The following is a 24745-nucleotide window of genomic DNA, read 5'->3' on the forward strand; positions in this document are numbered from 1 at the left end:
AGAGATCATAAACAAGGTCAGAGTCCAGGAGGTACAGAGTGGCAGGCAGGCTCGAGGTCAGGGCAGGCAGTATGGTCAGGCAGGTGGGTTCAGAGTCAAGGCAGGCAAGGGTCAAAACCTGGAGGACTAGCAAAAGAGAGATAAGAAAAAGCAGGAGCATGGAAAACCACGCTGGTTGACAAGACGAACTGGCAACAGACAAACAGGGAACACTGGAATAAATACCCAGGGACTAATGGGGAAAACGGGTGACACCTGGAGGTGGGTGGAGACAATCAAAGACAGGTGAAACGGATCAGGGCGTGACAGGGACGGCAAAATCGTGGCCTAAAAGGCTAAAATCATACAGTCTGTGAGGGCCTTTAAGAATCCTCCCTCTCTGAATCATATTTTACCTCACACTTCCTCAACGTGTCACTTACTGTTCAGTCATTGGCATGGCAACATATATTTTTTGTTTTCTCCTCTGTGGTGATAACAGGGTACAAAGCAAAGGCAGATACCGAGACGCCCACATAAAACACAAATTTGTGTTCTCATCAAAACAGATGGAGGTAATGAAAGTGCACTTACACACATTGAAAGACTCTTAAGTCTGAGGTTAACACATAATTATGAAGATTAAATCTAGAATCTGTATAAACTATCATGTAATATTGAATATGTCTCAGAGAGAGAGAGAAAGAGAGTGTCCTTTTGAGTTTCCCTCCAGAGAACAATGGCTGTCTCGTTTCTCTCTGTGGGGAGGCAACAGTGACCCACGCTGCAAAGACGGTCCAGTCCTTAATGGGGGCGCTGGATCATTTGTGTCATATTTGCTTTTGTCGACTAATGCCTTTTTAAGCACTTAGGCACACAGCGACTGGTATGGCCAAATGTAGCACAGACCAAAACCAAAATGGTGCAGCACAATGGAATGCTCCAGTTGCTCAAACACCAAACCATTTCACCTGTGCTTACCTGTTTACCTTAGTCAAACTCAGGAAAGGGACCCAGGGACTTGCTCTAGAGTGAACATGGCCTTTGACTGAGGGTATCATATTTCTCTGAAGGGGTCAATTTTGGAGTCTGGGATTAAGATATGGATCAAATTTCCTTTCTTGTACAAACCCTTAAGGAAGAATGAGAGACATGTTGACAGACATCCAGTCAATAGGACTAGAGAGAGGAGAGGAGGGGGAGAGAGAGAGAAACAAAGACAGACAAAGAAGAAAATCCTGAACAGTTTGAGCATTCTCAAAATTTGTACCAAACGCCCAACAAATCCAACTTGGTTCTGTCCAGGCTCTCCAGATGACATAAGTGTGAGTAGAACAGGAACACAGGAGGTTAACTGGTGTGTGGCAGGCAAGCCTAATCCCAAAATTACAGATACACAACCAGTAAGAGTTTCCTCTGCTCTCATGGGTTTACTCAATATGGCACACGTACACAGACACACACACAGCCAGACCTGTGGTCGGTTCTGCTTGTGGTGACGGCCTGGCTGACTAATGGCACTTCCTCAGCATTCCTCTCACACGACGTGCCTTTTTTGCCTGGGAGCAGCCCATTGAGAAGAATGTGGCTAGACGTGATCACAAGATGTCCATATATGTACAGAGCGATGAGAAAGCTGGTTCCACTAATCATTAAAGTATGAGGGCAAAGACTCTAGTGAAGATGAACTGTACGTTAGTTGGACTAGTGGACTATACCTCTGTCACACTGTCAGTAGTGGATAGGCAGTTGCTATTTCCCCTAGTGGTGATTAAAACAGGCTGCTCATTACCAGGATATTCATTAAACAGGTATCAGTTAACGAATTGGTGGGAATAAGGAAGGATGATATAGCCAAGCCTCAATGAGCTCAACTCTTGAAGATACCACGAAGAGCTCTGATTCTGTGAGGTCTAAAAACCGTGAAACCTATAACTGTCAAACATTGTGCTGTCCTTATCATCTGATCTGTCTTTTATCTTTCTGGTAAAGATATGAGCTCTAAGGACGATAGTGAAGAAATGGAACCATGGTGGTTGCAGTGGTGTAATTTCCTGTGGGGTTTGGTTAACATTTCCGCAACCACCAAAACACACCCTGAGCCAGAATGGTGTGTGTGTGTGTGTGTGTGTGTGTGTACCTCTGTGTGTGTTAAGAGGATCGGACGGGTCAGCCCTACCTCACCCCTGCTCAGTTGACGCAGCAGCGTCAGAGCCTGAATGAACCAGCCAGGCTCGGCTGGGCCAGGCATCATGGGAGCATGACTGGGCTGCTTCAAAAGGACTGGCTTTGTCCTACAAAAACAGAGAGAGCGAGGGGCTTGGTTGGTGTTTGGGTGACGAGATGGTTCAGGCAGCCAGGTGTTTGGATAGTGACGGTGTGAGAGTCTACTGTATGGCCAGCAGGAATTCCCATGTGTCATTCACCTCGGGGTCATGCAAGATTTAGTCAGAGGAAAACAAAGAGAACCTCATTCTGTTACACCCCTATTTGATGTATATACAGTACCAGTCAAAAGTTTGGACACACCTACTCATTCCAGGGTTTTTCTTAATTTTTTAAAAACTATTTTCTACATTGTAGAATAATAGTGAAGACATTAAAACTATGAAATAACACATGGAATCATGTAGTAGCCAAAAAAGTGGTAAACAAATCAAAATATATTTTATATTTTTCAAAGTAGCCCGCCTTTGCCTTGATGACAGCTTTGCACACTCTTGGCATTCTCTCAACCAGCTTCATGAGGTAGTCATCTGGAATGCTTTTATAACAGTCTTGAAGGAGTTCCCACATATGCTGAGCACTTGTTGGCTGCTTTTTCTTCGCTCTGTGGTCCAACTCATCCCAAACCATCTCAGTTGTGTTGAGGTCGGGTGATTGTGGAGGCCAGGTCATCTGATGCAGCACTCCATCACGCTCCTTCTTGGTCAAATAGCCCGTACACAGCCTGGAGGTGTGTTTTGGGTCATTGTCCTGTTGAATGAGTATGTGTGTCCAAACTTTGACTGGTACTGCAGGTGAACCAATCTGATCAATATTTGGGCACAATGTGCGTTCGTCAGTGTCACGTGCAATCATACTCATAACTTGTAGTTGAAATGGGTTTTCCCTTACAGTAAGTCATGACCTGAAAGCCCACAGGTGCAGTAATATAGCGCATAAATGCCACTGTGCATCTGGTGCCACCAAACCAGAACCCCTCTCATCCAGTACCAATGAAAAATGTAAATTGTATGCTTGTTCAAAAAAATTACTAAGAAGGTACACACAAATATAGAAAGATCAGAAGAAAGTAAAGAGAAAGAGGTTTTTTTTCAGCGTACAGTTTCAGTACATCCCCGTTAGAACGAGTGATTCAATAGAAGGGAGCAGAAGTAGTGAGAGGATGAGGGGAGGGCAGAGGAAATCCTGTTGACAATGGTTAAATAAACTTGAGCGTGAGACATTGTGGATGGGACTGGGCCTTTTACCAAGTCTGGTGATCATTCACAAAGCCTGCTCACCCAGAGAAGTGTGTGTGTGTGTGTGGAGACGTGTTTAACTATAACAAACAAAAATTTGACCAACTGGGGAAATGTTTTTATACCCACAAGGTCAAATTCTATTTATAGGGAGTTTATGGTTAAGGCTAGGCTTAGCTTTAGGATTATGAACTAGAGTTCGGGTTAAGCCTACCAGAGGTTTTCCCGGTTTCCTGCTTTATCACCTGAACTCTGAACTGGTTTTGACCTTTTGCCTGTCCACAACCATTTTCTTGCCTACTCCCTTTGGATTTATTAAACATCTTAAACTCCAACAATCTGCCTCCTGTGTCTGCAAGTTAAATAAACCATTTGGACAAAACAAGCAAGTAAAGTGTAGAGAATCATTGTACTCAAAGGCTGTTCAAATATTTTTGGTTAAGGAAAATATATTTATTTTCAGCTGTTTGAAGCTGGTGTACAAAGTCTAAAGAAAAAGACGCAAAAACAAAACTTAATAACGGGAAGCATAGAAATGGCGAACATAGAAGCGGAAGAGCTGTTCTTGGACTCGCGCTCATTGAGAATGACATATCTATAAATCAAATTTCTGTGAATTTGGTCAGGTCACCCAAAAAGTTTCATATTGCTGCCTTAAGTGAAACTTATCATTTTTTTTGATTTATACTGAACATTTTTAGTCATGATTTTTCGTGTGGCAGACAAAGAAATTAAAGCTTTAGTCTAATTGCCTCCAATTTTGTTGCAGAGTTGGTTGTAGTTTTGTCGTGAGCATACACTGTTGCTTGTGTGACAACTTTACCGTTCTTGTCTACAATGTCCTTTATTAATATTAGACGGTTCTTGTACATTTTTTCCCCCCCCAGTTGTATTTATGAATATATTGGAGTTTACCCATATTATTTGGTGTAATAGATTTGTCCTTTTCTGGAGGATAAAATACATGAATTTTAAAAGGAATCCATTGTCAAACCACTGTTTTAATCCTCAAACAAGCAAAGAGCCTACTCTTAAACTTAGGATGGGCCTCTTAGTAGCTTAAAAAAACTATTTGGATTTAGGTACAATGGAGGCTTTAAGAGAGAGGTTAATGCCTTAATACGTAATCATTTTAACCCTCCAAACTCATGTTCGTTATATAAATATGCTCATTTAACTTTCTGGTTTACCATTCCAAATAATGTTAAAAAAAATAATAATTCTCGAATGATTTCAAAAAGGATTCTACTGGAGTCGGTAGATCCTTAATAAATATGTAAACTGCAACATCACTAGAAAATTAATCAGGGTCATCTTCCTCTATGGATAGGTGTTTCCCTCTCCACGGTTTAAAGATTCTGTTTTGCTAAGTTTACAACTATTCCAAGATCTGTGCACCAAGCACATTGACTGGCACCTTATGTTCACACTGGCCCATTATATGATCAACTGGTCCCCATACAGGCCCATTATCTTCCTTGAAGCCCCCATTATTAGCCAAATAATTGTATTTAGAAAGGCCCACTGGGCTAAAAATGGACCAGCCCCTCTGGCATTTGCCTGAAATACCAGATGGCCAATGTCCGCCTGCTTGAAACCCGACTAACATGTGGTAAACCGTGGGGTGTTGGGTTGAGTGTGCAGAGATTAACACAGAGACAGGGAGGTGCTAGTCAGAACACGACTTTACTAGGCAACAAAATAAACTAAATAATGTAGGGTTGGCTCGGTCCTTCTCATATTCGGCTCCGTGCCTTTCTGTCTTTTTCGCGGAGTGCCACGGTGCTCCCTTCATGTGATCTCTAGCATTGTAATCACTTCCCACTGGACCACCGCCCTCCGGGCTTCTGGTATCCGTTGTTACAACCTGGCTCAAGATTGTAACTAACAATGGGAAACCACACACTGAGTAAAGGAATAACAAAATTAATTTATTCCATAAATAAACACTCACAATAATAATCAGATGAGGCATGAAGGTCAGTAAATTAGGTGTCAACTGCCAAAGCCACAACGAAACAACCAAAGGTATGCATAGAGAGAGGAATCTCTTGCTGAATGGCAAAACAGTGGCTTTATGCCACAGCTGAGCTTTCACAGGTGTGCCCCATAAGCACTGACGACCCTCCCAGCTCTGCCCACCTCTCCTACTCCGCCCACCAATCTGCTGCAGGAAGTAAGCGCAGCACAACCCAGTAGACAGAGCATGGAGGGGCAGTCACACCCCTACCCATAAAAACAGGGACCTCCCATGTCCCTGAAACAAAACCATAATGTTTTAATAAACACAAGCAATAGACAATACAACTATACTTGCACACTCCTTGGACATCCAACCACCCAGGTCCACCACTTAACTCAACCCATACCTCCACCTCCAGCTGGATACAAATTAAGAAAAGGAGAGGAAGAGAGAGACCAAGAGAGAGGAGACCAAATTGTGGAAGAACACACAGTATTAAACAGGACGGCTAAGGAGAGAGCAGACGGGACAAAGCATCCACCAAAACATTGTCCGCCCCCTTAATTACGAATCTCGAGGGGAAAAGCTTGAAGGTACAGACACCACCGCATCAATCTCTGGTTCGGACACTGCATAGTAAGGCCTCAACAAGTTCACATGACAGAGCTGTGTAGCCTTTTTCCTTTGTGGATTTGCAACCACATAGTTCAACTCCGAAACCTGACGTACCACTGTATATTGCCCACAAAATGTTGGCTGAAACGGAGAATCAACAATGGGTAACAGAGCGAGGGCTTGGTCACCAGGACTGAACTGGCGGCGCTCAGCTGGCCGGTCAAACAGTCGCTTCATCTTACACTGAGAAGATGTTAACTTTTCCTTACCCATCTCCCCAGCTGCATACATGCATCACCTGAAGTCATTTACAGATGACAGATTCTTAGGGGCCTCTGTAGTACCCCAGCCTTCTCGTAAAACAGCTAGTGGACCACGTACAGTGTGTCCAAAAACTAGGTCGTTAGGGCTAAATCCTGTGCTTTCCTGTAAAACCTCTCTAGCTGCAAGCATCAACCAAGACAACCACTCCTCCCAGTCTCGGTCCAACTCAGTGCAGAAAACACGCAACAACGACTTCAAGGTCTGATGGAACTGCTCCAGGGCTCCCTGACTCTGTGCATGATATGCGGTAGCAAGATTGTGTCTAATGTGAAGTTTGCGTAACAATTGTGCAAACATGTGAGAAGTAAAGTTGGAACCTTGATCACTTTGAATAATTAAGTGTATTCCGAAAAGTCTATGCCCTAACAACGGACTTGGTTATGGTACGGAGAGGATAAGCAGCGGGATAACGGGTCACATCACCGTCAACAGGTAAATACTACAGGCTTTGGAACGAGGCAATGTGGCAACACAATCAATAATTAGATGCTCGAAGGGTTGGCTTACAACTGGTATTGGGTACAAAGGTGCTGGCTTTAACGTCTGGTTAGGCTTCCCAGTCAACTGGCAAGTATGGCAAAGTTTGATAAATGCTGAGACGTCTTTTCAGCCGAGGCCAAAATAAATTACGCACAATACGGTCAATAGGTCTTCTGAGCACCCAAATGACCAGCAAAATCTCCATGAGAAGACTGAAAAACTAAATCACGGAAGGTATATGGTACCACAATTTTAATGACAGGGTCACCCAATAAATTGTCGCCCATGAGGCAGCCATTTCCTCACCAAAATGTGATCCTGTAAGTAGTATCCTTGTACTACACTTGGAACATCATCAGCTGGGAGGACCTGCTCGAACAACCCTTTCAGAGTAGGGTCAGCCCGCTGTTCTGCTACAGTGAGGGGAAAAAAGTATTTGATTCCCTGCTGATTTTATACGTTTGCCCACTGACAAAGAAATGATCTGTCTATAATTTTAATGGTAGGTTTATTTGAACAGTGAGAGACAGAATAACAACAAAAAAATCCAGAAAAACGCATGTCAAAAATGTTATAAATTGATTTGCATTTTAATGAGGGAAATAAGTATTTGACCCCCTCTCAATCAGAAAGATTTCTGGTTCGCAGGTGTCTTTATTACAGGTAACGAGCTGAGGTTAGGAGCACACTCTTAAAGGGAGTGCTCCTACTCTCAGCTTGTTACCTGTATAAAAGACACCTGTCCACAGAAGCAATCAATCAATCAGATTCCAAACTCTCCACCATGGCCAAGACCAAAGAGCTCTCCAAGGATGTCAGGGACAAGATTGTAGACCTACACAAGGCTGGAATGAGCTACAAGACCATCACCAAGCAGCTTGTTGAGAAGGTAACAACAGTTGGTGCGATTATTCGCAAATGGAAGAAACACAAAAGAACTGTCAATCTCCCTCAGCCTGGGGCTCCATGCAAGATCTCACCTCGTGGAGTTGCAATGATCATGAGAACGGTGAGGAATCAGCCCAGAACTACACGGGAGGATCTTGTCAATGATCTCAAGGCAGCTGGGACCATAGTCACCAAAAAAACAATTGGTAACACACTACGCCGTGAAGGACTGAAATCCTGCAGCGCCCGCAAGGTCCCCCTGCTCAAGAAAGCACATATACATGCCCGTCTGAAGTTTGCCAATGAACATCTGAATGATTCAGAGGACAACTGGGTGAAAGTGTTGTGGTCAGATGAGACCAAAATGGAGCTCTTTGGCATCAACTCAGCTCGCCGTGTTTGGAGGAGGAGGAATGCTGCCTATGACCCTAAGAACACAATCCCCACCGTCAAACATGGAGGTGGAAACATTATTCTTTGGGGGTGTTTTCTGCTAAGGGGACAGGACAACTTTACCACGTCAAAGGGACGATAGACGGGGCCATGTACCGTCAAATCTTGGGTGAGAAACTCCTTCCCTCAGCCAGGGCATTGAAAATGGGTCGTGGATGGGTATTCCAACATGACAATGACCCAAAACACACGGCCAAGGCAACAAAGGACTGGCTCAAGAAGAAGCACATTAAGGTCCTGGAGTGGCCTAGCCAGTCTCCAGACCTTAATCCCATAGAAAATCTGTGGATGGAGCTGAAGGTTCGAGTTGCCAAACGTCAGCCTCGAAACCTTAATGACTTGGAGAAGATCTGCAAAGAGGAGTGGGACAAAATCCCTCCTGAGATGTGTGCAAACCTGGTGGCCAACTACAAGAAACATCTGACCTCTGTGATTGCCAACAAGGGTTTTGCCACCAAGTACTAAATCATGTTTTGCAGAGGGGTCAAATACTTATTTCCCTCATTAAAATGCAAATCAATTTATAACATTTTTGACATGTGTTTTTCTGGATTTTTTTGTTGTTATTCTGTCTCTCACTGTTCAAATAAACCTTCCATTAAAATGATAGACTGATAATTTCTTTGTCAGTGGGCAAATGTACAAAATCAGCTGGGGATCAAATACTTTTTTCCCTCACTGTAACAGTTCACTATGGGAAACAGACAAAGGAAGGTCAGGCATAAAAGTTACAGAATAGTCCGCCACCTCGCTGGCCTCTACACCAGACTCAGACACGGACTGAGCGTGACTCAATGCACGAGTCACGGCACAAGCAGTAAACGCTTTGGAGAAACTCTGAGCACTTTCATCTGGCACCTCTGAGATGGGCCGAAGGCATGGAAACTATGGGAGGTGGTAATCCATCTCACCAGACCCAGACACTGGCAAGGTAATTTCCTAGAATCACAACCACTCCTTTGACAGGCAATGATGGATACACTCCTATGATGACCTCACCTTGTACCAGATCTGTGGAGTGCACAAGTTTGTGTAGAGTGACAGACAAAATATACAAACCTATCCTTCAGATCAAGACATGGTGTCCTGTATCCGTCTCTGGAGAAAAAGGAGCACTGACTGCAGAATGAAAGACTGAAGCACCAGTGTCTCGCAGGACTTTAACTGGAACCATCTCTTGGTTACATATCAGGGATACGTAACCCTCTATCAAATGGTGAATAGATGGATGAACTGTCAACCATATCCAATGGTTCTTTTAACTGGTTCTGACGTGGAACAATTGAATCCCTTACCTTAAAAGCAGGTGTCGCTAATGCCGTAGGCTTTATGGGCGCATTAACTCCAGAAGGCCTAGCTTTAACTCTAAGGACAGGGAATTCATTTTTCCAATGACCTTTAGCATGGCAGTAATTGCAGATTTTTCCATGATCTGATTTCCCATGGGAACCACAGTCAACCCTTGAGACAAGATCAGGCCCAGTAGGAAAGAATCTTTGTGTCAGCACATATTCATCAGCCAACACGACAGCCTCCGAGGCGATCTGTACCTTATGCTCATTTATGTATGTGGCAAGGCAGTCAGAGACAGAACTGCTCCAGCACAACTAAACTGCACAACTGCTCGTAGGTTGTAACATCAACGAAATGAACCATCGGTTAAACTGGGTGTGCAACATAAGTCTGTCAGCTTTTTTCCAGGTTCTAAACTGCTGGTGATACGCTTCAGGAACTAACTCATAGGCGTGCAACACAGCAGCTTCAACTTTGCCATAGTTTTGGCTGTCAGCAACGTTAAGGGCCAAATTGGCCTCTTGTGCTTTCCCAGTTAGCACACATTGCAACATCAACGTACGGTCGGTATCAGGCCAATTCCTGGAAATTGCTACCCTTTCAAACAGTAAAAAAAAAATATCTCAGGTTGCTTTTCACTGAATTTCGGCAGGAGCCTCAAGTTTCCAGCTACGTCGAAGGAAAGCTGAGCACAACCTCTGGAGAAATCATCGTAACTGTCATTAAGAGACATGTCAGAGAGCTTACCATCTCTGACCAAATCTAAAACGGACTTGTTGCAGCGTCAGTTTGACACACTCCGTTTCTTGTTTAAGCCTTTCAACCTCCAAGGTGTGTTGCTGTTTCAGCCTATCATGCTCTAGTTGTAGCAACAACATTTCCTTTTGCTGTTCAAAAGATAAGACAGGATTAGGGGCATTTGTAATGGACCGAAATGTAGCCAAACAAGGAGAAAACTACCCCATTAGAATGCTGGATTTGAACAAGTTGGTCTTTAGTATGGACTTAACCGTCTAGTCAGACCTTTATCATCAATCTCAATGTTTCGCAATTCGTAACAATTGGTCTTTAATATAGCAATCCAGAAGCTCCTCCCTCGGGACTTGGAAGAATTCCTCAATGTTAGCCATAGTCAAACAGTCAACCAATTATGGACGAAAAACAACCTGCTCTCGCCCCAATTGAGTACACCAAACCAGACAAAACAGAAGCACAGTGTCTAATGGAGCTTCCCCAATACCTATTACTAGCTCAAACCTTTAGTTCCACACGTGACATGCTGGTAGAAATGAGGTAAGATGGGTATAAGTTTTCCTGCATTAAAATCACCAGCCACTAGGAGCGCCACCAATGGATGAGATTTTTTCTTTGCTTATGGGCCTATACAGCTCGTTGTGTGCGGTCTTAGTGCCAGCATTGGTTTGTGGAGGTAGATAGACAGCTCCGAAAAATATAGACCTCTTCTGAATGCCTGGACCTGTTAAGACATGAATGTATGGTTCACTGCTTTGATAAAGCTCAGTGGGTCGGGGGACAGGGAGGGAGGGGTAAGGCGGAGGGAGAGAGAGAGAGGGTTGGAGTGGTAGAGCCGAGGGAGAGAGAGGGGCGTGGGGCGGTGTGGAGTGGTGGAGTTCATCCCTCTGTCTGTCTCCCTCTCTCTCTCCCAATGTTGAATGAAGCCCCCCCCCCCCCCCCCCACCCACCTATCCCCATTTTTCCCCGACATCACAATGAGCAGCAGGCTGTCTGCCTGGCCTGCATGTTCCCCATTGGGTCTGTAATCAAACATCTCCATTATGTTAGATCCCTTTAACCAAAGCTCCAAAACTCTCATGGTCACATGCACACACGTACATATGTGCACACACCCATCATAAGTCGGATCTGAAGGACATCTGGACACTAGTATAATAGCCAAACCATCACACCATGACAGTATTGGCCCTCTTCTGTCTCCATGGCAACTGTCCGTGGTATTACTGATGTCATGTGACTCGCCATGCTGTGTGTTTGTAAGTCTGAACTCCAGCCCTACACCCCAGACACTACACCATGCTCTCCTTCCTTTAGACTCAGCCCTCATTTCATCAAAACCATGTATCTTCTAAAACAGCCAATCGGATGTGTTCCTCTACAGTGAGCGTTGCCTGACTCCAGACATTCTGGGTATTGGGCTGTATGCTCCATGTAGCTCAGTTGGTAGAGCATGGTGCTTGCAATGCCAGGGTTGTGGGTTTGATTCCCATGGGGGTACCAGTATGAAAATGTATGCACTCACTACTGTAAGTTGCTCTGGATAAGAGCATCTACAACAATGCAATGACAGAGACAGGCAGCCTCTGCTCAGGGAAGAGAATGTCACTGTGGCAGGAGGCTGGCAAAATATCAAAATCCTTTGGTCATAACTACCCAGCTAGCACATAATGTTCTAAGAGCCATATGTTTCTTATAGCATGGTTGTCTTATGGTTATTTTGCATCCAAACTTCCCACTACTTTCTGGGAATAGGGCAGGATATTTACTTGGCTTTGCAACATTCTCAGCACATTTAAGTAACTTTACAAAAAAAGCATTGTTTTCTAGCTATTTCATTACTTTAAGAGAACGTTTCCTACAAGTTCAAACGTGGTTACATTTAATTTCAATTTTGGTAATGTTGTAGGAAAATTCTCCAACTGGTTTGGCATTGGGAATGTTATGAAATAGTTCAGAGAATGTAAAGAAACAAAGTTCTCTGTGGGAATTTCAATACTTCAGTGTTTTCTACAGGTTTTTTTCTACAGGTTTCCTCATGCTTCTATTTAAAGGTATGTTCTCAGAACGTTCAGAAACATCAATCCTAGTGGGAATTTCAGTACTTCAGCACATAACCCACAAGACGACATTAGTAACGTTCAAAGAATGTTCTAAGAATGTTATTTAAAAAATATACATCCGTTCTCAACAACAAAACTCTCTAGTTCCTCTATCTCATTTTTGTTTTTGCCCTAGCACTACACACCTGATCCAAATCATCAACTCATCATCAGACTTTTATTATTTGAATCAGGTGTGTAGTGCTAGGGAAAAAACTAAAATGTGCACCCATTTGGGTCCTAGGACCAGGATTGAGAACCACTGCACTATGATGTTAAGGTGTGTTGGCCGAGCTCACTAATTGGCCACACCTGATCTTGATGAAGGTTTGTTTCCTTTGAAATGGGGTCTGTTTGAATAGCCTTAAATGAACAGCTTGTATGAGAAAAACATTTCAAAATACATAGCATGCTAGCTTTATATTGGTGGCATAGTGGACTAATTCCATGGCTAGAGAACAGAAGATGATAGGGCTGAATCTCACTGACGTTGTGCCACAATGAAAAATGTGTGTTAGCATGATTAATAGTCCCGTGTGGCTCAGTTGGTAGAGCATGGCGCTTGCAACACCAGGGTTGTGGGTTCAATTTCCATGGGGGACCAGTACATAAAAAAAGTATGAAAATGTATGCAATCACTACAGTAAGTCACTCTGGATAAGAGTGTCTGATAAATGACTGAAATGTAAAATGTAATTAATGCCTAAGCAAATGAATTTCCATGTGTCCTATCTGTGCTTGGTGTTCAAAACAGTTAACCCAAAATAAGCTGCCAATCTTATTTAAGGATGTATCTCAAAATAACCTTAAAACCTCCTAAGAAAACATTCAGAGAACCATAGTAAAATGTTCTCAGAAACTTCCTGCAACCTAAAAATGTATGTTCCCAGAACAAGTGAAAATTTCCCATCCGTTCTGAGAATGTTTAAAACTTTCAATTTTACCGGTTAGGAAACTGATGGGTTCATACCCAGAACCAATGGGAAACCAAAAATGTACGTTCCAACAACTTCCAAGGAACTAAATGTGCTAGCTGGGTAGTTACCACAGCCACAAAGTCATAAACCTAGCCTATTTCTACAATTTATCTTCTTAAAATTAGATTTTAAACCTAACCCTAATCGTACCCACACTGCTAACATGATGCCTAACCCTAACCTTAAATTAAGACCAAAGAGCACATTTTTATTTTCATGATATAGACTTTGTGTCTGTGGATGAAATGTCCAACACCATTTCGGAACACTTTCTGACTTCCCAATAAAAGATAGACCCGCTGTTTGTCAATAGACCTATCAAGGTTGTGATTAGTATACTGTTGCTACATTAGTTCCTAATGGCAATGTGAATGTATCTACGTTACCAACACTTCCACCTGTCTAGTGCCAAGGTTCTGTGGTAGGTGCCTTCCTCGTATGGCATCCAAACGATGGTTGTGAAAGGATGTATAAACTCAGAATTTAGGAGCAATGACCACCCCCTCTCCGTCCTGTGAATCTCCCTGGTATGAGACAGTGACTTTGATGGACCCCTTCCACAGCCGCTCCCCTGGTTCTGTCGAATCAGACCTTTGGCCAAATCTAATCTATGGGCCGATGGTTGTCATAGGTGGAATCAAACCTACTGTACATGCATGCAACAGCTGCTGCTGCATCCCCTGCATGCATATATACTATGCAGCATCCTGCACAATGGAGTGGATATGAGACCATTACTATGGAATTCATGGATTCAATTTTCAATTGGCAGAGATGAGGAAGGAGATTATCTTGGCTGGTGCGGCTATAGGAGGATTTAGGGTAACAGCATATTTCATCCTGTGTAAAAAGCAAAGCTATACCACATAGAAAGTCTTGCACATATCCTGTATACATAAAAAATCATATGGTACGGCACTGTCAAAAACAATAGCTGAACACCACAAAATATTGAGCTGGCTTTTCAGGGTTGTGTGTGAGATAGGGACAGTGGGAACAGATTAGCTGGCATTCTGTAACAACAGGAGTATTTTCCCTATATTGTAGTGAGGTGGTTATAACTCCAGCTGAAATGTTCAGAGGTGTTTGTCCTTTTCTCTTTCTTTAGCGCACCTTCCATCACCGTGGTAACTAGGAGACAGCGGCTGGGTGTGTGTGGAAATGGGTGGAAGAACAGTGGGCACACTGTAGAAAGCAGCTGTGTGGTGCCAATTGCCTGTGTACCCCCTGCACCCCTGCTTGCCTATCTCCCCACTCCCCCTCCCCTCAACACAGAATGCACACATCTTTCCCTGCTACCAAAGCAACGGCTCCAGCCAACCTCAAAGGAAGAACAAAATGTTCTCTCACCACGGTCATTGTAGTGTGGTTGTATGCAGTGTGAGCAATGGAACCAGCACTGTCACCAGTGAAATAGTGGGAGGGACACTGGATTTTGCATTGGTGTGGCCTTTTAGGAGGGGACTCTTAATTGGGTCCTGGTAATTGTAACCAGTATAGTTTAGTGGATTTCATGTTTCATTTGTGTGTTCTTTTCTCCTTTGAAACACATGGAATACCATAGCCTTTCTGAATATAGCTGGTGTCTGAATTTCCTGTGCCTACAGTAGATAGAATCAGCAATTTCCTGAAAGACAATGACATATACACAAAACATTACAAACCTGCTCTTTCCATGACATAGTTTTCACCTGGATTCACCTATGATCCCTTACTGATGTCACTTGTTAAATCCACTTCAAATCAGTGTAGATGAAGGGGAGGAGACAGGTTAAATGATTTTTAAGCCATGAGAAATGGATTGTGTAAGTGTGCCATTCAGATAGAGGGTTAATGGGCAAAACAAAATATTTAAGTGCCTTTGAACAGGTTATGGTAGTAGGTGCCAGGCACACGATTTGAGTGCATTTGTCACGCTCAACAGTTTCCCGTGTTTAAAAAGAATGGTCCACCACCCAAAGGACATCCAGCCAACTTGACAACTGTGGGAAGCATTGGAGTCAACACGGGCCAGCATCCCTGTGGACCGCTTCCGACAACTTGTAGACTCCATTCCCCAATGCATTGAGGCTGTTCAGAGGGCAAAATATAATGTACATTACATATGCTGATGTAAAAAGGCCTTTATAAATCAATTTGATTGATAGGTAGCGTGTTTAGGGATAGATAGCGTGTAAAGGAATGTTTGAGAGTATGGGTGCTGTAACGAAAAGTGTTCTCATTGGACAAGTGCACGTATGTATGACCTGTTTCAAAGCGTTTCTCACATTGTGTGTCAACTGAGCAGGTCCCAGGGCCATCCCCCAGGCCATGTGATCTCTCACAAGGGGGGATAAGATGAATCCGGGAACGCCTCAGATCTCCAATCAGAATTATATTGAGCACCTCTGATTTAACAAAGGTGAGCCGTTAGGGCCACAGAGGGCTCTGTTGGGGTAAAGGGAGTGGGATATTGATGTCATTGGACACACTGGAAATGTTCTAAAGTGTCTGTGTGTTTATGGAGGATACAGTACCCCACCAGTGCTGACACACACATGTAAACAGCTGTTCTAAACATACTTAGAGCGCAAACCCATCTGCCGCCGGAGGCTTAACACCCATCTCTAGCCAGCAAATTATCCTTATTGGTTTCTATGGAATAGCCATGATGTAAATCTCTGGCTTCAGATTCCAATTAAGCACACACAGACCCAGACACATCTGTATTTACACTGGCGAGGATTATATAAGACAGGATGGAGGAGACATTGGTAAATAAAACACAGAACAGTAGGAAGCCTTTTGTGAGTTGAACAGAAAATATGCAATTTATTGGTTTGCATTGTCAATATATATCTGTTTTGGGGGTGGTTATGATAGACAAAATTTGTATTTAAATAAGTTAAAACCTTTCATATACACAATCGTGAGACATATCAGTGGACTTGTTTGCTTTCCTCAACCTATCAAAAGAATGTTCAGAGGAATTTCAAAGTGCCACTCACTCTGTCAGGGGCAGAATGAGTTACACAGAAGAAACGCAGTGCTTTTGATGGCCCATAATAAACATGAAAGAAATTTACAAAAACATGTTTGCATTATCCAGGTGAATGGATGAGAACTAATTGTGACATGGGTCGTTGCATTGGGACTTGATATATGGGACTGGAATAGCCACTTTAGATACCAACATGGTGTGTTAGAATAGCTCCCATGCAGCTCCCACCTCCTACAGCTTAACTGGGATGTACCCTGTTATGGTAACATTTGTCCGGGGCTCCACTACAGAACATAGACCTCTCCAGCAATAGTACACTTACACACCTCCATCCCAAAGCCTTATGAGTGATGATCAGGACATAGCATAGGTCATAAACAGTCAAAACGACTATATACTATGTACAAGTCAATAGCACACCTAACATTGAAATGTGCATTGACAATGGTCATTTAGTTAAAATTAACTGTCTGACCGCTTCTCTTACAAGCATGAAATAGGCTTCATGATGGAAGTGTTTCCCTCACTCTCCTTCACTCCCTCTTCATCCCCCTCTCAGTTCAGTGTCATGCGCTGTGGTCGCTCCAGGTTGGCACGGAACTTGTCCAGGAAACGTGATGCCAGCTCGTCATCCACAAGGCGCCCATCGCTGGACAGGGTGACGGTCATCAGCTGCTGGGTGCTCAGGGCACCGGTCTCCTCGGTCAGATGCAGCACAGCCCTTGATGTTCCCACAGCCAGGATACACGCCTGGGGAGGGTTGATCACCGCACTGAACTCACTGATGCCAAACATTCCCAGGTTAGAAATACTGTCAGAGAGAGCGAGAGAGAGAGATTTAATATTTTATGCCAATAAAGCTCATTTGATTTGTGAGAGGAATCGGGAGGAATAAATAGTGGGAGGAGAGATAGGAGAATGAGGGGGAGGTATGAGGGAGTGCGAGAGAGAAAAAAGGGTGGTGAGAGAAGGGAGGGAAATGAGAGAGATAGGAGACATTGGATATCCCATTATAAGTATGGCTCAGCCAGGGAAAACATGCAGACAATTAACCAAGGGGAGATTACAGTCAGATAACAGGGCCTTATTACTACCGATTCCCTGTTACTAATAAATTCAATACAACATATACTCACATCGTAAAGAAGGGTGAGAGGTGAATAAAACTGAATACAACAGAGCAGTGGAATATATAGGTGAATAAAACTGAATACAAGAGGGCACCAGAGGGAACATCTCAACAGACAAAGACAATGTGCCACTTCTAACAACAGAGGTGAACACAGAGAGAGACCATCCTAGCTCTGTGTCTGGTGGGCAATAACATCCATAGGCAATTTGCTATGTGGCTTAATGACATATAGGCCTTGGGGATGGACGGTCGAATGGATAAAGTGAGGGATGGAACGAGGGAGGTAGTATGCATATAAACTCAGCAAAAGAAGAAACGTCCTCTCACTGTCAACTGTGTTTATTTTCAGCAAACTTAACATGTGTAAATATTTGTATAAACACACGATTCAACAACAGACAAACTGAATAAGTTCCACAGACATGTGACTAACAGAAATTGAATAATGCATCCCTGAACAAAGGGGGGGGTAACAGAAGTAACAGTATCTGGTGTGGCCACCAGCTGCATTAAGTACTACAGTGCATCTCCTCCTCATGGACTGCATCAGATTTGCCAGTTCTTGCTGTGAGATGTTACCCCATGTTACCCCACTCTTCCACCAAGGCACCTGCAAGTTCCCGGACATTTCTGGGGGGAATGGCCCTAGCCCTCACCCGCCGACCCAACAGGTCTCAGACATGCTCAATGGGATTGAGATCCGGGCTCTTTGCTGGCCATGGCAGAACACTGCCATTCCTGTCTTGCGGGAAATCACACACAGAATGAGCAGTACGGCTGGTGGCATTGTCATGCTGGAGGGCCATGTCAGGATGAGCCTGCAGAATGTGTTCCACATGAGGGAGGAGGATGTCTTCCCTGTAACGCACAGCGTTGAGATTGCCTGCATGACAACAAGCTCAGTCTGATGCTGTGACACACCGCCCCAGAACATGACGGACCCTCCACCTCCAAAATCGATCCCGCTCCAGAGTACAGGCCTTGGTGTAACGCTCATTCCTTCGACGATAAACGTGACTCCGACCTTCACCCCTGGTGAGACAAAACCGCGACTCGTCAGTGAAGAGCACTTTTTGCCAGTCCAGTCTGGTCCAGCGATGGTGGCTTTGTGCTCATAGGCAACGTTGTTGCCGGTGATGTCTGGTGAGGACCACCTGCCTTACAACAGGCCTACAAGCCCTCAGTCCAGCATCTCTCAGCCTATTGAGGACAGTCTGAGCACTGATGGAGGGATTGTGCGTTCCTGGTGTAACTCGGGCAGTTATTGCCCTGGCCACATCTGCAGTCCTCATGCCTCCTTGCAGCATGCCTAAGGCACGTTCACGCAGATGAGCAGGGACCCTGGGCATCTTTCTTTTTGTTTTTCAGAGTAAGTAGAAAGGCCTCTTTAGTGCCCTACGTTTTCATAACTGTGACCTTAATTGCCTACCGTCTGTAAGCTGTTGGTGTCTTAACGACTGTTCCACAGGTGCATGTTAATTAATTGTTTATGGTTCATTAAACAAGCATGGGAAACTGTGTTTAACCCCTTCACAATGAAGATCTGTGAAGTAATTTGGATTTTTACGAATTATCTTTGAAAGACAGGGTCCTGAAAAAGGGACCTTTCTTTATTTGCTGAGTTTATCTTCAAGGAGAGATAGAAAGAGCTCACATCCTCTATAGGAATTAATTATCCTCCTCTCCGAGACAAAGACCCATTAATTTGAATTCATTAAAACAGTCCGCCCTCCCTCCACTGGAATGGATGGCCACGTAATTGATGGCTCTTGCCGTCTGGCCACATATTCTCTTCATGCCTGCATGTGATAATGTAGAATATGCATAATATATGGACTAGCTATTATATGAGGCTGGGTTATAACTAATAGCAGGACATTTAGGACTGCTTCCCTATCAGCAGACCACTGACCTATACAGGCATTATTACCTCATGCCATGTACAAATCTTCCCCCGTGAAATAGTTCCCAATCGTTCTAATTGTTTTCTGATTGTGACGTCATGCTGTAAAATTTGTCCATGCGTGAAAATATTCCCAGTTCAATAATTGCACGTGCATCTCTTTATGTGGATGACTGAGCTCGTGCGGATGTCTCTCCCTCGACCTCGAAAAACTGTTCCGTGGGCACGCGCATTTACTTCACACATCTGCCAATCAATGGTGGCCAGGAGTATTGACCAATAACAAGACGCTTGAGGTCAGCATATAAATACCCAGACTGCACGTCAAAGTGCAGAGGGGTTGATGTGAGGAGAGATTTTTTGCGTTTGCCAATTTTGATTGACAATCCATATTTGTTAATTTAACTAGCTATACAAACAAGTTAAAACTGCACACCTCTGAGAACAAGGTCACTCGACCAGTTTAGCGCTAATTACGCTAGTTAGCTAGCTAAGTCAAGGGCGAGGGGGTGTGAGAAACATCTGCAGGAGCTTAGCCATCCACACAGACGATTGTGCAATTAATGACTGGGAACATTTTCACGCTGTGAACAGTTTTACAACATGATGTCACAATCAGAACGATTGGGAACTAATTCATGCTGGGAATATTTTTTACATGACACTTGGCACAAACACGGCAGATAGTAATAATAGTGAAGTCGACGGTAATACAGACACAGCTATTGAGCACCTTGCTACCACACATGGTCTCCCACGCTGTAGACCTGTACGTCTGTATACTTAAATGTTGAAGAACATGTGAAGTGCTGAGTAAGAACCTGAGTCAAAGACCAGTTCACCCAAAAATCAATAGTTACATAGAGATCTTATTTTTGACGATATATTGTATAGTTTTGACATTAATCGCAATATTATTTTTGTGCTAGTTGGCTGTACCTGCACCAAAACTTCCTTCATAGCTTGTTCTCCATCTTTTGAAATATGGAGCCAACACTTATATGTCCATGACTGCTCAGAACTTTTTTTGTCATGGCTCTCTCTTGTTCCTCTGCAGCATATGTAGTGCCTTCAGAAAGAATTCACACCCCCTGACTTTTTCCACATTTTGTTATGTAACTGCCTGACTTAAAAATGTATTAAATTCAGATGTGTCACTGGCCTAGACACTATACCCTATAATGTCAAAGTGAAATTATGTTGTAATAAAATATGAAAAGATAATGTCTTCAGTCAATAAATATTCAACCCCTTTGTTATGGCAAGCGTAAATAAGTTCAGGAGAAAAAAAAGTGCTTATAAAGTGCATTCGGAAAGTGTTCAGACCCCTTGACCTGTTCTACATTTTGTTACAGCGTTACTCTAAAATGGATGAAATATACACACAAATATTAATATTAATATATATATTTTTAAATCAATCTACACCCCATAATGACAAAGTGAGAAGAATACCCTGAAATATTACATTTACATAAGTATTCAGACCCTTTACTCAGTACAAAGGTGTTGAAGCACCTTTGGCAGCGATTAGAGTCTCGAGTCTTCTTGGGTATAACGCTACAAGCTTGGCACACCAGTATTTGTGGAGTTTCTCCCATTCTTCTCTGCAGATCCTCTCAAGCTCTGTCAGGTTGGATGGAGCGTCGCTGCGCAGCTACTTTCAGGTAACTCCATAGATGTTCAATCGGGTTCAAGTCCGGGCTCTGGCTGGGCCACTCAAGGACATTCAGAGACCTGTCCCGAAGCCATTCCTGTGTTGCCTTGGCTGTTTGCTTAGGGTCGTCCTGTTGGAAGGTGAAGCTTCGTCCCAGTCTGAGGGCCTGGGCAGGTTTCCATCAAGTATCTCTCTGTACTTTGCTCCGCTCATCTTTCCCTATATCCTGACGAGTGTGTTAAGGAAGTATTTACTAAAATAAACTAAAGTAAAAAATAAATAAAACATGTGAACCCAGGTCTGGAGGGTTGTATTAATGGCCTATGGCAGCTGAGGCCTCTCCGAGTCCCTGCCGCTGAAAAACATCCCCACAGCATGATGCTGCCACCACCATGCTTCACCGTAGGGATGGTGCCAGGTTTCCTCCAGACATGACGCAAGGCATTCAGGCCAAAGAGTTCAATTGTGGTTTCATCAGGCCAGAGAATATTTTTTATCATGGTCTGAGTCCTTTAGGTGACTTTTGGCAACTCTAAGCGGGCCGTCATGTGCCTATTACTGAAGAGTGGCTTCCGTCTGGCCCCTCTACCATAAAGGCCTGATTGGTGGAGTGCTGCAGAGATGGTTATCCTTCTGGAAGGTTCTCCCATCTCCACAGAGGAACTCTGGAGCTCTGTCAGAGTGACCACTGGGTTCTTGGTCATCTCCCTGACGAAGGCCCTTCTCCCCCGATTGCTCAGTTTGGCCAGGCTGCCAGCTCTAGGAAGAGTCTTGGTGGTTCCAAACTTATTCCATTTAAGAATGATGGAGGCCACTGTGTTCCTGGGGACCTTCAATGCTGCAGAATGTTTTTGGTACTCTTCCCCAGATCTGTGCCTCGACACAATCTTGTCTCTGAGCTCTTTTTGCTTTGACATGCACTGTCAAGTGTGGAACCTTATATACACAGGTCTGTGCCTATCCAAATCATGTCTGATCAATTTAATTTACCACAAGTGGACTCCAATCAAGTTGTAGAAACATCTCAAGGATGATCAATGGAAAAAGGATGCACCTGAGCTCAATTTTGAGTCTCATAGGAAAGTGACTGAATACTTATGTAAATAAGGTATTTCCTTTTTCACCCAAAAACTGTTTTCTCTTTGTCATTGTGCCAAAGGTGATTCTACTAACATATTGACTCAGCGGTGTGAATACTTATGTAAATTAGATATCTGTATTTCACTTTCAATACATTTGCAAACATGTCTAAAAACATGTTTTCATTATGGGGTATTGTGTGTAAAATGGTTGAAGAAAAAAATGTACTTAATCCATTTTGAATTAAGGCTGCAACAACAAAATGTGGACTAAGCAAGGGGTATGAATACTTTATGAAGGCTATGTATTGTGAGCAACATGTTTGGAATGTCAAGTCACTATAAAAATCACAGTATCCAATCGCAATACATATAGAATCGTGACAATCGCAATACATTTCGTATCAGCACCTAAATATCACGATAATATCGTATCGTGATGTCCCTGGCAATTCCCAGCCCTGATAGCAAGGGCATGTTGTGTTTACCTGAAGGAGCCTCCCTGGTACTCATGAGGAAGCAGCTTCCCATTTCGAGCCTTCTGGGCCAGTGCCTGGAGAGAAGAGATAAGCATTTAGTCAGTCATCTAATGTAGTCAGATGATCCTCTGGACTTACTCTGAAATGAGATTGTCAGGGATAAACTGGTTTACATTCTGCCCTAACTCAAATCAATGATCTACTGTCTAGAGGTGATGCTGGTTCAATCATATCTATCAAATCAGGTTTCTAGCAGTTCCAGTGACACAGTATGGACTTCATGGTTCAACGATAATGTTGAAATGCTGACAACCTCCCTCCAACATGGCATGGTTAACATTCCAAAGGCAACCCTCACTCAGAGTTCATACTGTCAACACCCCAAATGCTTTACTAAAAGGGCTTCACACCAGAGCTTCTGTTAGCATCACTTAAATAAACCTAGGCATCAACACACACAGAGCTAGAGCAGAGTGAAGTTCAACACCACTCTGTTGAACCCCATCGAAGGCAACACATTGCTTTTTCATTAACACAATGAGAGCTAAATTGGCTGAGCGGGAGGAAACACTCCAGGCTATTGCTTTTAATGAAAAATCACACTAATTTAGAGTTAAAGGCTCTGCAAGGTCAATCTGTCATTTGCAGTGGCCATACAGCATTTACTGCGATACGGCCTCTGTAGAAGTCAAGTCATTCATACTACTTACGCTTTGCGGAGCTCTGCATTGTTAAAGAAAATTAGGAGGCGCATGGCATCGCCATATGGAGCTCAATTTGGCCTCCGCAGGCTCCGCAATTGCGTCACACCCTCCATACGGAGCCTCGGGACAGCGTTGCAGGATCGAGCATCAATCACCTATTAGTCTTTAGAAGGATCCTAAGCAAGCCATCTGGGGTGAAATGTGACTGCACTAGACTAATGACAACAATATTCTGCTAAATTAACTTTGTGGGTAAACAATCGACTCATCTTTATTTACAGCTCTGAATGCATGTCCTGTAGCCTATCATCTAAGTTTAACCCTGTTGACACCATTGTTGATTACAAGTCCAGGGTAAACTTCAAACACAGTAGTTCTTTTGTATACTATACATTTTCCCTTTACTGGTTACAGTGGAGTGAGAGTCCAAGTTGCTGCTTCACCAAATGTATTAAGTGTGTCATCCTCCCTATTGACCTGAATCGACTAGACTGAGTAAGGGAATTAACATGACTCAGTGAGCAGAGAAGACAGGAGAGCAGTTCTCTAATGTAATGGTGCTTTACAAACAATAACATGAAAACACACATTCCCTTCTTCACTCAAAGTCAAAATAATCAATATGACGTATCATAATCCTACATAGAACACTTATGTACGTCATGCTCATTCAAATGGAAATATGCTTTATAGATATTGCAGCGATGCTGCTTTTATCTAAAACACTGTCAAAAGACCCAGAGACGCAATAGAACACATGGGGAGCCATTTGCGATAAAAGCACTGAAAGGAGAAGCAATCATGTTTTCAGTGGATTCAGGCATGGTAGCCAGTGAGCGCTCTGTGTATTTTCCAGGCAACATGTTGTATTCAATTAGCTGCTGATAAGGGGTTTACATTCTGCCCTAACTCAAACCAGACTTCTGACTCATATTTAATGTGTAGTAAATGTGCATGAGAAAGAGAACAGTCTGAGTGTATATACATGGTTGTGTGTGTGTGTCTTGTTAGCGATTGTGTGCACTCTGGGGAGAGTCAATATTAGAGAACAGTAATAAGTTGTGGCGGCCACAAAATCGGGAGCACATGTCCACCGCATCATTTGAGGGGATTTACATTGTCACTGCTGGTGACACAGCCTAATCACTAGCCTCTTGAGACAGAAGTCTATTTCTTAAGCTGGCACACCGGTGTGATGTGTGCGTGAGAGCGAGCAAGAATGAATGTGCATGTACAAGTGTGTTTGAGCTCTCCCTCCCTCACGCTCTCCCCAGCTGCAGGCAGTCACCTGAGGGTAAGGACTGACTAGTGGTTCTGTAGACTCCATTAGTGGCCTGTGGCAGCCGCGGCCTCTGTACCCACCCCCACTATAAACCTCTTAATATACCTTCTACTGATCTAGCATGGTGATCTTTTCTCATCATATCTGTATGTATATTTATGTATAATTATGGCACGTTCAGTTGATAGCTGGATGCTGAAATTGAGATGGAGGGAAATTGAGTCTTAAATGTCCAATA

The 24745-nt window shown here is 43.5% G+C and overlaps 1 protein-coding gene across 1 annotated transcript in view; it reads right to left on the reverse strand.

Moving 5' to 3' along the window:
- Window positions 1–16073: 16073 nt before the first annotated feature.
- pdhx (pyruvate dehydrogenase complex component X) overlaps window positions 16074–24745 on the reverse strand; it is a 74167-nt gene continuing 65495 nt past the window's right edge. Inside the window, exons 10-11 of the mRNA XM_029696667.1 lie at window positions 22531–22595; window positions 16074–17082 (exon numbers count right to left, since the gene is read on the reverse strand). Coding sequence (XP_029552527.1) covers window positions 16827–17082; window positions 22531–22595 — 321 coding nt within the window. The 3' untranslated portion in view covers window positions 16074–16826. The remainder of the gene's footprint in view (window positions 17083–22530; window positions 22596–24745) is intronic.

Source organism: Salmo trutta, chromosome 17 (assembly GCF_901001165.1).
Source record: "Salmo trutta chromosome 17, fSalTru1.1, whole genome shotgun sequence".
In the NCBI taxonomy this organism is placed as follows: Eukaryota; Metazoa; Chordata; class Actinopteri; order Salmoniformes; family Salmonidae; genus Salmo; species Salmo trutta.